Source organism: Zea mays, chromosome 8, assembly GCF_902167145.1.
Source record: "Zea mays cultivar B73 chromosome 8, Zm-B73-REFERENCE-NAM-5.0, whole genome shotgun sequence".
NCBI classification, from domain to species: domain Eukaryota; kingdom Viridiplantae; phylum Streptophyta; class Magnoliopsida; order Poales; family Poaceae; genus Zea; species Zea mays.
The window spans coordinates 103,229,636-103,242,441 of NC_050103.1; the positions used below are offsets into that span (position 1 = coordinate 103,229,636).

General features: G+C 40.1%; 1 protein-coding gene and 1 long non-coding RNA gene across 2 annotated transcripts; both read left to right on the forward strand.

Moving 5' to 3' along the window:
• Positions 1 to 586: 586 nt before the first annotated feature.
• On the forward strand, positions 587 to 3,257 carry LOC103635618 (uncharacterized). Its single transcript, XR_002264694.3, has 5 exons — positions 587 to 726; positions 893 to 1,141; positions 1,533 to 2,566; positions 2,655 to 2,768; positions 3,165 to 3,257. It is a non-coding gene; the product is annotated as an uncharacterized lncRNA (long non-coding RNA).
• A 1,884-nt stretch (positions 3,258 to 5,141) lies between these two features.
• On the forward strand, positions 5,142 to 5,792 carry LOC100275135 (uncharacterized). Its single transcript, NM_001149304.2, has one exon. The coding sequence runs from the start codon at positions 5,321 to 5,323 to the stop codon at positions 5,639 to 5,641; it is 321 nt and encodes a 106-aa protein (NP_001142776.1). The 5' UTR covers positions 5,142 to 5,320; the 3' UTR covers positions 5,642 to 5,792.
• Positions 5,793 to 12,806: the final 7,014 nt, after the last annotated feature.

Genomic DNA, 12,806 nt, shown 5'->3' on the forward strand with positions numbered 1-12,806 from the left:
TATTTTTTGCATCTGGAATTTGAGTATGCCAAAGGAGAAGATGCTTTTCAAAACCTCTGAGTTAGTTGCTAGCTTTTGATTACATATATTTCCACAACCTTTTACACTGTGATTAGCAGCTCTTTTTACCTAAATATTCACTGCACCTTTTTGTCCACTCTCGAGTGTTTCCCCTCTTAATTAATTGCTACATGTTGGGTGTATAGTGTATACACAGCCACACAGGTTTAATTGAGCATACACAGGCCTCCTAAAATGGTCCTCTTTTGGGATGTTGCTGGTTGCACAAAGAGTTAACAGGAAAAGGAACAGATGTTTCCAAGAAGGTAATAGTGAAGAAGCTAGGAAGTAGAGCGATCGATATAAACTGCAAATTCATGTATTTTCATTTTTAATCATTTCCTTGATTTCAGTTTACAGTAGAGGTTTTAAACAGAGAAAAAATATATCACAGCATAAGGATGCCTATAACCCAAGTTGGTCTGTAGCTAGCGACTCTAAAGCCTTGTCGTATTGTAGTATAATTTAATTTGTATCAGTTTAGTTCTAGAAGATAATATATTGGGTGTTCGTTTTATTTTAGACCATTGGATGGGTCATGCCATCGATGGGATAACAGGTGCTAAGTTTTTTGTTTGTCTTGTTCTAGAAATGTTGACTAAGTTGGCAAGAAGGGAGAAGACAACCAACATCAAGCCAGATCATGATATTGATGTCTATATGAAGGTGAGGTTGTTACAGATAACAAGAGCATTCTGTGCTTGAAAAAAATCTATCTATGCGAGTATAAAACAGGAAGGATCGGGACTTAATGTGGACAGTCATATATATCACCTCCTACCTTTTTTTGCAACTTGGTAACAATTATTTATTTAACTATAAACTTATGTAGGCCTCAACTATGGGTGAGCAACAATCCAATATTGTTACAGACTACACATTGAAGTTACAGTCTGCTAGCTGGGGATCTAGCTGTAAGATAACAAATACGACTTCTGTTATCACGAAATTGGGATCTCATGTCTGCTGCTTCCTTATATATACCTGCAGATATTAGACTTGGAGGTCTGTGCTGATACGCTGGTAGGGAAGGAGATGATGAGGGGTATTTCTGGTGGTCAACGAAAGCATGTCACAATAGGTACCAGTAATGATCAAAATACAAACCCATGAAATCTATCCAGATTCTCATATGACTTATCTATCTAGCTAACAGTCTTCTTCATTCTTAACTGGGATTACTATGGGCTTTGCTGGTCATTTAGCCGCTGGTCTTGGTTGCTTTAGGTCTATTTTGTTGTGAAAATTTTCAAATTGTCTCTTTATCAACAAGAGACATTGTCATCAGGATGCTAAAACCACAAATTGTATATACCATATATTATACTTGTCAAATCAGTTGCTAAAGTTGTTTTCTAAACTTATGGAAGCAATTTCATTGATATGGACACACCTCTTTACTGTCTGAAGATCCTGTATATGGTGTCTATGAAGGTAATCTTACACGAAACACTCTTTGTCGCACAATGCAGGGAAGAGTTAATGTGATGAAAAATAGCAGCAACAAAAGAAAGTGAAGGGAAAACAAAAAATCGATCTGTGCTTAGTTTTATGTCACACACAATTCATGGTTAGCAAGACATTCAATCAACTATTGGTGGCACATGTTTGAAGTTTGAACGCTATTCATCTGTCCTAAAAGTGTAGAAGCTTTTAAAGCTTGGCTTTATGATTTTTCTTGTGCTTATTTTATTTTTAGGTTCTTACTTCTTATAGGCTGCTTTTGTAGAGCCAAGTTTAGACTGATCCTTGTTATGGTGGTAGAAAGTATTTGTATCAAAGTCACGACATGGAATTTTATCAGCATTACAAAATCACAAATGATTGTGAACTTGGCATGATGTGCTTATTTAGGATTCCAAACATTTGAAAATCCACTCCACTATGGTGGACAGTTTGCATCTGATTTCCATTTGTCCATGGTGGCAATAGATAAACTGTGAGCTACTACCTCGCGGTCTCAATTCCCTGCTACCCCATTGTTAAGCCTTGCTTGGTACTGCACAATCACTTAATCTTTTTGTGTGCTACCAAAGAAAAACATCCTACGACCTTACATGCTTACGAGACAACCACGTCAAAGGCTCAAACTCTCCTTCGTTCATCGACTGCTGTCACACCCAGTTTTAGAAGGTAAACCGAATACAAACCATGTACATGCTAGGATCAGAAATTCATGTACACAACGATTACATAATTGGACATCATCACACAATGCTCAAATAATAGAGGAAAAAAGTATTACTTTATTACATCATGATGTCTAAAACATTCACATAGTCATTAAATTAAACATAAATCAAAGTGCTAAACGAAACGTAGTAAGATAAGGCATTCACAGGCAGCCGACTAGAGTTTGCCGCTATTTGTGACTAGAGTTCGATTTGTGACTCCATGAAAAGCCCGGACTTCGAGTACATAGACAATGGGGGTTGCTCGATGCTGGCTTCGTTGCAGCGACGGACGGATGAACATCTGCGTACATCAGAGGACAGAGACGTTGAAGGTCTGCTGAGATTCAGATTTCCATTTTAAGTATGTTTTTGTCTATTTTCTTATTGATTCAGTCGTGTGTGGCCTGTTTTCTTTTGCAGAAAATAAGTGGGAGAAAATTGGCCCTGCCCTAATGGAAATCGACATCATCTGTGAAGTTGACAGCAACTTCGAGGATCCACAGTTGTATCTACATGCATCTGCGAGAAGCTGAGGTAACACATTCTTTCCTAAACCATGGTGCCAAAATGGTTTCCCTCAAGCACTGAACATAAGAAATCTTGGCTTGACTGCAAAATATCTACATTGATGCCACTAAATAAGCTAGGTTGTAGTATACTTACAACTTACTTTAAGCGTGTTTGATCATTTTATAACTGCAGTTTACCAGTGTGGGAACACTTCCTGATTGTGTTTTTTTTTGAAAAAAAGAACACTTTCTGATTCTTTTATGTGAAGTTTCATTGTTGGTGCATTAATGAAGCTCGATTTGATCAAATTCTTTTCGGAGGAAAATTGAGCTACACTTCATCTGTACATACGTTGAAGCATCTTAGCAATCTCTACTTCTTCCTTGTTTGTCACTAATAGTGTGCTTTGCTTTCTGGCAGACGAAGAAAAGACCATCGACTGATTTCATGGAGACGATTCAAAAGGATGTCAACCCTAGCATGAGGGCAATTTTGATAGAGTGGCTTGTGAAAGTAAGTTTTTCCTGCTAAGCATAAGAAAAGCCTAGAGAATAATCTTGTCAACTTATATTCATGATGGGTTTTCCTCGTGCAGGTTGCTGAAGAATATCGTCTTGCTCCTGATACCTTGTACCTAACAGTCAACTACATCGACCGTTATCTTTCTGGCAACGAGATCAACCGCCAAAGGCTGCAATTACTTGGTGTTGCTTGCATGCTTATAGCGGCGTAAGATTTTGTTTCTCCTCCCCTTTATTTCTTTCAGTTATCATTAGGCTGTTGGCATGCTTGATTTTGATGTGTTGGAAACTTCAAATCCATAAAATACGAGGAGATATGTGCACCCGGGTAGAAGAATTCTGCTACATAATAGACAATACATACTTCAGAGATGAGGTTTGTTTTGTGTGTGTTTAAAAAAAGATACAACAAACATTATCTGATATTCTCTTGTTTGTCACTCACGGTCACTAATAAATAACATGTACGTTCAAAGGTTCTAGAAATGGAAGCTTTTGTGCTGAACTACTTGAAGTTTGAAATGACAGCGCCTACGACAAAGTGTTTCTTGAGGTGCTTTTCTGTTCTGCCACCACGCTCTGGACTTGCACCGATGTCGCGCACGTGCTCCTGCAGTTCAGCCTCGCCTGGTACGGCAAGCTCATCCGGTACGCCTGCGCCGTCGCCGCGCACTACGTCCGCTCCGTCAAGGGCCTCTGCTTCGACCTCTTCATCATTAGGGGTGGAAACAGTGCTTTCAATGCAGGCTGGAGGTGCGCGATGTGATCAATATAATCCATGCTTGATAAATGATGACAATGGTGATGGCCATGATATATGGTCAACATTGTATTAATCTTTTTTCGAGTTTTAGGCTATCATGTTGTTTGCTGGAATGGAGATATTTCATTGTTCACTTGGTTCTTGTGACAGTTTATTACCTTATTTCGGTGCTTTCTTAGTACCTTTTTATGAGATTTGAGTTGTAAATAACACTTCTCCAATCGTGCTGTCATTATAACTCAGTGACATTATTAAAATCATATATAGAAATCTATATGTTACTGATGGTTGCAATGTAATGGTGAAATAGGTAGATTAAAATAACAAAAATTATGTATGAGTAGGATCCAAATGGATTTCGAAATATTTTTTCATAACAATATAGCACACATTTGTATATAAGTTATCGTGTTATTATACATTCCCGTTGCAACGCACGGGCACTCACCTAGTAAAGATTATAAATGATTAAAAAACCCTAACACTAATAATCAAAGACCAAAGGTAAACCAAAAAAGAGGAAAAAAGGAGGGACGTTACCTTGCCACCAAGGAACAATGGATATATTACAAGTTTTTATGGTCGAATTGGCTGATCTAGGTTGGTGTTTGTCGTATGGAAGAGAAATAACTAGATAAATGTGATACAAAGAATCGGCGGCCAAATCGTGGTATTTATAACCATTAGGTTGGCGCCATAGCAATGACGCCTAGATCAACGATAAGATCCACTGCACCGACCTAGGCGTTAACCTACTTGCCACGTTAGATCCACGTCAACGTGGAGCACAAGGTCTAGACCCCTAAGGGCTGATTTGGTGGTAAGGGATCCCAAGGGGATCCATGGGGGAGAAATCCCCTTGCAATTTAATTTTGAATAACAAGGGGATTCCTCCCCCATGGATCCCCTTGGGATCCCTTAGCACCAAATCAGCCCTAAACGTGTTAAATTGGCACCAATAACAATAGCGCCGAACAGAAGGTTTATTTTTAAATTAAAACTAGAGATGGCATATTTATAGAAAAAGACAAAAATGGGCAAATTGCAAAAAAAAAAAAAACGGATCGCAACGCTACCGTGACGCATCTCGAACTGTAGGGAATTCGTGATCTCAATTCCGTGCTCTCGAGAAAGTTCATCCCCTTTCACCTCTGTCCCGAGAGCCAATCCGCCTACAGATCAAGCCTTACAAAACCCCACTTACCACGATACCACCTCGACCCTAACCGGCTAATCGACCTGAGATCGATCTCGAGTGACGAAATTGACGACAGGAAGTAAGATCCGGCAAGATGTTCTTCTTCTTCGTAGGCGGCGTAGAGCAGGGGGCCGGGCGGGTGCTCAAGGAAGCGGCGGGGCGGTGCCTCCGGTGCGGCGGCGCGGCGGACCTGGTGGAGACGGAGAAGGTCCTCAAGCTCTTCTTCGTCCCCGTCTGGCGGTGGCCGGGGAAGGACCCCGCGTACCTCTGTCGCGAGTGCGGCCTCCTCGCACCGGGCTCCCTCGGCGCGGAGTCGGGACCCTCGCTGCTGCTCCGGGAGGCAAGGTGCGGCGCGTGCAGCCGCGCTGTCGATCCGCAGTTCCGGTTCTGCCCCTTCTGCGGCTCCGCCCTCTGAAGTGATTGCCGGTGGCGAACTGGCGATGGCGACTACATAGCAGAGGTGACGCCTTTTGCCAATTTGGTTTTACTAGTTTGTACACTCAGGTTTTACTCGTGTAAAAACTATGTATATTATCGCAAAAAATAAAGGAAAAACACCACCACCATTTCATTTTTTTGTCAGATTGCCTAGATGTTAGCTAAATAACATTGCCGAGTGATTAGTGGCTTCGAGCGTTGTACATTTGTGATTCAGTGTTTGAGGTTAAGAAACTCAAGTTGCAACTCATTGGCGTCCATGGGAAGACGGAGTTGAAGGCTGAAGCGTACAATAAATCACCGGCATAGCTGCTGGAGTGCTAACACACTTTCTTCTGATAATTGAAATCGTATAAAAATTATAGAGCCCCAAATACAATACGAATTTCCTATTTTTGCAAACGGGAATTTTAACTATTTGTCCTCATCTAGAGGTCGCATCTTTAGAGCAACTTCTGTTTTCGTTTTGTTCTCAATTCATGTGGATATGGATTTATTTTGCTTCCAATCTAGGATATGGATTGGATGAGATTAAGTTGATTTAAATTCCAAACAAGTTAAAATCTTTCATAATTTTTTTCCAATACCATCCAATCTATATGGGATTTGAATAACCGGACAAGCCATCAAGTGGCTCTCTATATTCTTTATAATCTACTTTCTTGGTTCTAAAATATTAGTCTTTTAAGTCTTGATTTTTATGTTTATGTTCAGATAGATGATGATGGATTTAGATACTATATATAAAATAAATATGTTAATTATTATATGAATCAACTAAAAAGTAAAATAAAGTAAAATAGATTTTATTTTAGAACAAAGTTTATTTTAGAACGGATGGTCTATATAAATAGACGTTTTAAAAAAATAACCGTCAATACCGTCAACAACTTATCGTTATCTAAGCTCCTGTTTGAAAGCAACTCAGTTTTAAGAAACCAGTTTTTATCTTTCAGCTAAAAGAGGTCTGCTTCTCGATTTTTTAAAAAACTGAGAATCTAATTTCTATAAACCGAGTCATAAACTGGTATGTTTAGAACCACATCAATTTTTATAAACCAGCTTCTTCAAAACCGGATGCAAACAGGGTCTAAATATAGGCATCTTCTATAAGCCCGAGGGCACCGGTGTCGAGGTGTCGTTGGTGATCGTCGCGCTCTCACGTTGTGTTGTGCCTCCCTATCTACTCGCGCGTGTCCTTGACGCCGCCACAAGCTCCGCGCTCCCCCTCTTACTCGGCCACGGAGAAGCCTTTCGAACTCGAAGCGCTTTCCGGTGTCCTCACCTTTCCCAGCGGTGGTGGCGGCTGCTACTAGTTCATTGAGCTCCTGTCACTCATCAATAGTGACATGATCGACCTCTGCTACTACTCTGACCTTGGCGAGTGGGTGGACAAGTGCGTGCGCTACCCACTCTGGTTGTGCTCGCAAGCCGCGCTTTAGCAGGGCCGTGCCTAAGGGCTAGTTTGGAAGCCACAAAACCGAAGGGGATTAGAGGGGCTAAAATCCCCTCCTTATTCAAGAATTTTAGATTCTCCAATCCCCTCCGTTATTTGGACTCCCAAAAATAACCGTCAATACTGTCAACAACTTATCGTTATCTAAGCTCCTGTTTGAAAGCAACTCAGTTTTAAGAAACCAGTTTTTATCTTTCTGCTAAAAGAGGTCAGCTTCTCGGTTTTTTAAAAACTGAGAATCTAATTTCTATAAACCGAGTCATAAACTGGTATGTTTAGAACCACATCAATTTTTATAAACCAGCTTCTTAAAATCCGGATGCAAACATGGTCTAAATATAGGCATCTTCTATAAGCCCGACGGCACCGGTGTCGAGGTGTCGTTGGTGATTGTCGTGCTCTTACGTTGTGTTGTGCCTCCCTGTCTACTCGTGCGTGTCCTTGACGCCGCCACAAGCTCCGCGCTCCCCCTCTTACTCGACCACGGAGGAGCCTTTCGAACTCGAAGCGCTTTTCGGTGTCCTCACCTTTCCCAGCGGTGGCGGCGGTTGCTACTAGTTCATTGAGCTCCTGCCACTCATCAATAGTGACACGATCGACCTCTGCTACTACTCCAACCTCGGCGAGTGGGTGGACAAGTGCGTGCGCTACCCACTCTGGTTGTGCTCGCAACCCGCGCTTTGGCAGGGCCGTGCCTAAGGGCTAGTTGGAAGCCACAAAACCGAAGGGGATTAGAGGGGCTAAAATCCCCTCCTTATTCAAGAATTTTAGATTCTCCAATCTCATCCGTTATTTGGACTCCCAAACTAGTCCTAAGTGGGTCGACCGCTCTGGCCCCCACTCCTCATGGCCTTACCTACTCAGTGCATATAGAAATCCTCAATCTTTAACCTCAAACTAGCCCGCCTACTCAGTACATATAGGAATAATCCTCAATCTTTGACCTCAAACTAGCGACCATCTTTGCAGACCACAACCAACACACAAGCGAATGTAAATCATCTGATATTAGAGTTAAGAATATTGCAAATGTCACTACCAGATAGATTAATGTTTGTTACGGAGTTTTTTAGTTTGTGAGACAAATAGATTGCTATCACAATATATTTATTGCTTATCGGATATTATTTACAATACGAGAGGCTGTGACATCAACTGAAAAACCTTCTCAAAGCTAAAATTATAAAAGAATTATTTAAGGTCTATAATGTCTCAAAAAATGTTAAATAGGCTATCAACTTCATGTGTTGAGAAGAAACTTTTAGATGCTATTAATATTGAAGCCATCATTGATGATTTTGCATCTAAAAATGTTAGAAGTCATTTTTAAGGTGTTCCTTACAATATATTTGAGATAATAATCTTATTTCTATTTTTTATCACTCAAGTTTTTATATGATACATTGAATTATTTTAATTAGTTGATATATATAATAGTAAAAATAGTTCTTATAGTATCGGGGCCTCCATTTATAATCTTATTCCGGGTCCCGTAAAACTCAGGAACCGACCTGACTGGGAGGCGGCCCCAACAAGATCTCCATCTAGAGTTCTGTACCTTGCCCCACCTTTACGCCACGGAGTGGAGGATGGAGCATGATGCTCATGGATACTAGTGTATTATACGCGCCCATGCGCGCGTGACGAGCCACGATATAAAAACTTTTTATGAGCATGTCTAATTAGATATTGTGTCGCGATCATATATACATTGAAAGTGATCATATATAAATTAAGAGCAGTCATTATGGAGCACATAAATACATAAGTGCACGACCCAACTTACTGTATTTCAGCAGCTATCGACTAAATTGAGACGATAATTCAAGCGCTTACACCAGTTGTAAACTGAGATTACAATGCATATTAAGTAGCATTAAAGTAGCGTATATCAAGAGTTAATTAGAGGGGTCGCATGAACATATACAGAGGTAGAAAGGCATCAACAGTTGGGTTATATGTATACAAAAGCATTCTTGATTCAAAAGTGACGATGTCCTTCATAGGTATGCAAAAACAGCTACTTGTACACAAATAAGAAGAGAAGATCCGTTGCACTTAAAGTGTTTGTCAGTTATTTTATTGTTGTGTAATGGGTACAATGGAGGGCGAAGGACAATGTGCAAACTATATTGTAAATAAGCTCTGTGCGATTTAGGAGCATAGATGGTGTCATACCTTCATGGAATTCATGACGATCTAACCGTTGTTCTTTTTGGGATATGCGGGTAGGAGTTTGTGAAGTTGGCTAGGTTTGATCATGTATATATCATGTCTGTGCTTTGTTGCATCATTATGAAGTATAAGTTATAGCTATAAAATATCAAGCTATTTGCTATTTGTATTTTTCCCAAATAATCTCCTATGTAATATGTACTTCGTCCTGGTTAAGCTGACTTGTATATTGCTCATCACCCTGTGATTAAGTGGATAAGAGCTGTCAAATCATTTTTGCTGGTTTAAAGTAGAAGTTTAGTAGTTCTCTCATTTTTCCTTTACAAAAAGATGTATATGGGGGAATAGATTATAATATATGCTATTATTACAAAAGTTAAATACACTATTATACCAAATTTACCTTTGTACTCTGATGCGCACCGGAATCAGGCTCTACACATGTAGTTTCAGACGCTACTAAAAAGGAATTTCTTACAACATTTTTTAATCGGTAGAAGTGGATAGTCCAGCAAACGATGTCGGTGGAGAGTCCTGTGTGGTTGTAAGGCCAAATATGTCGTCTTGGGTCAGCAATTCTAGTTGGGGATAATTAAGCATGGTAGATGGTACTGATCTTTGTCTTCCATGATTTGTTAACACGGAGAGAACTTAAAAGACTATTTGTGACAGAGAATTCTGACATGTTAATGGTAACTGCAAAGGTAAACTTAAGCAATACAATTACGGCCAGGTCGGCTAGAGGACCCTGAGAGGCTTTCGTTATTCTAACAAGGGTTTCATAAGGCTTTCATAGTATTTGTTTGTCTATATTATCGAAACAAAAGAATTATGCTTTGGATGTTCCATCAGTACCAATGAAGTCAAGTTTGTATCTGTGAATTGGAAATGTTAGTGCTTTATAGCAGTGATTAGGTATGTAGGAAATAAAAAAAATATTTTTTCTCCAAACGAAGCATGATGAACCAAGTGTTTGTGTGGAGAGCTACCTAAATTTAATGTCTGCCCAGTCGCATGGTGTGTAGCGGTATCCAGTGGAGGTCTGAGCTAAAGACTTGTTGCACTTGGTGCAAGATGGAAACCACCATCCACTATCTTGTACGAGGAGTGAGATAGTGATAGTGCATATGTAACCTTGTGGCTGTATAGTGGAAGAAAAAAAGGATATTGCAAATAGAATAAACTTATTGTTGATGTATGAAATTAGTCGAACACAAGAGAATTTCATAGTGGTTATAGGGAACATGTCTGGATCTATATCAAGTAGTTCTTCAACAGTCTTGTCTTTGAAGCTAGGCGATTGAGAAACTTGAATTTCATCATCAACTGTTGTGGGTTGCATCAGCCGGAGTCTGATGTTTTGTAACCTATAGATAACGTGACAACTATAATGAGATGGTACCAAGTCTCAGTGCAATTATGTAAGCCTTTTGGAAATCACAACTGTTTTTCCTCTGCAATAGTTGTGAAAAATGATGTTCATGTAATGTTATTAGTTGGAGCAGTAGTGGTTGCTTAATTGTCCACGGAAAAGAGAACTGTGAACTTTTAATATTTTATGGGAGGTCTGCAAGAAGTAATGGTGATGAAATTCTATAATTCTAGCTTTATTTGAAAAATGATATTATTGGAGTATTAGATGAGCTAGGTAACTATCAACACAATATCAGAGAAGAGCAGGTCTTGGGGGCAAAAAAAAGGAACGCAAGGAAAAATACATGCCACAGGTAAGATGACTCAAGGACCTTACATACGGCTTAGTGATTACCTTAAGATATTTACACATTGTTAAGCAAGATAATATACGTATAATGATGAAAAGTCTCATTAAATGAGTAACTAGGTTGGTTCAGATTCCTTTTCAGTCTCTATGTCAAAATTCTAAGAGTACATATCGAGTATAACTGAAATATGCAACATCAAAGCAAATTAAGAAGAATAATGTGGTTACTGTACCTGCATAAGATTGTTCATTGTTATTGTTCCAGCTGTAAAATTGAATTGAATAAGACTGACAAATACTGTGCGATTCGTACGTAGAAGCTGGCATAATGATTTTGTTCGAATTGTGAATAATTGGGTCATATAGCAAAGAAAACCATAATTCTCCAACAACAACATCTCCTACTCTAGCCATTCCAGCCATCTGCAGTACCAGCACATTATGTTAAAAGGAAAATTCCATCAATAAATCCACTGCTACTTGAACACTATAAGACTTGCATGTTCTCCATATGAATATTATGTTGCAATTAAACCAGTGAAGAAAAAGAAGGGGGAGAAATCTTGCATGACCTGTCTCACTCGTCGATGCAAAACATCACGAAGAGGCACTTGGAGACACCGATACTGAGATAATGAATCATAGCCGAAATCGGAACCGGAGGGGACACGGTGCCAGATCGCGAGGATGTGGTGGAGACGGTGGAGCGAGCGGAGGAGCCTACAACCGTCGGCAAGGCAGGGCGCTGGCGAGCAGCGAGCGAGACGACAATGGTGGCAGGCTAAGGCGGAGCGTGAGAAGGAGCACCAGAGAAGACGCAACGACGACAAGACGGCTGGGGACGCGTGGAGCGCGAGGATGCACTGCAGCATTTCATCGGGTCGAGCATCTGTGCATGTGGATTGGCGAGGACGAAGGCGCTGGAAGTTTGCTTCGTGGAGCTCATCGAAGTCTCCAGAAGTCCAACGATTCTGGTGGTTAGCCTTTGCCGTCGATGTAGCATCCAATGGACAACAAATTAAAAGCTAACGTGGATACAGTCTGGGAAGCCGTTTCGAACCGCGTTTAATATATAGGAAATTTCTGATCTTAGGAACTGATAGTTCTTCACTATCAACCCATCTAAGTTTTTAGTAGATCAATAGACTCATAACTTGTACGTTAGCGATGTAAAGACGCAGGGAGAGAAAATGGGGACAATATAATAATACCTTTGGACTTAAGGTTATGGCTGGACAAAAAACCCGTAACCCGAAATACCCAAACTCGAAATACCCGAAACTCGAATTTTGTTCGGGAATTTCGCGTAGCAACTTACAAAACCCGAATTTATTTCGGGGAATTCGGTATCACAGTCGGGTACCCGAAATACCTGAACTTTCATGTGTCATGTACTCATGTCATGTTTAATTATTAATTTGTACATCTATAATTATGTGTAAGTGTGCATAACTTGTGATTGTAGATTGCTTGTGTTTTATATGTCCATATATATCATTATTCAAACTGTATTTTTATACTAATTTAATATGGGTATGTGTTTTTTGAAGCCGACACAACAATTCAGATAGTTCGGGAATACCCGAACCCAAAATTCCGGGTACCCGAATTTTTGAGTATTGTAGAACCTGTTGTAATTTCGGGTATCGATTATCAAAACCTAAAATTTTAAATAGTCGAATTACCCCTACTTGAGGTGAATGGCAGTCGTGTTCGCAGTCGGATTCACATATGGGTTAGGAAGTTGAGCATCTCCGTCTTGACTCGTCTTTCCTCCTCTTTGCGTGT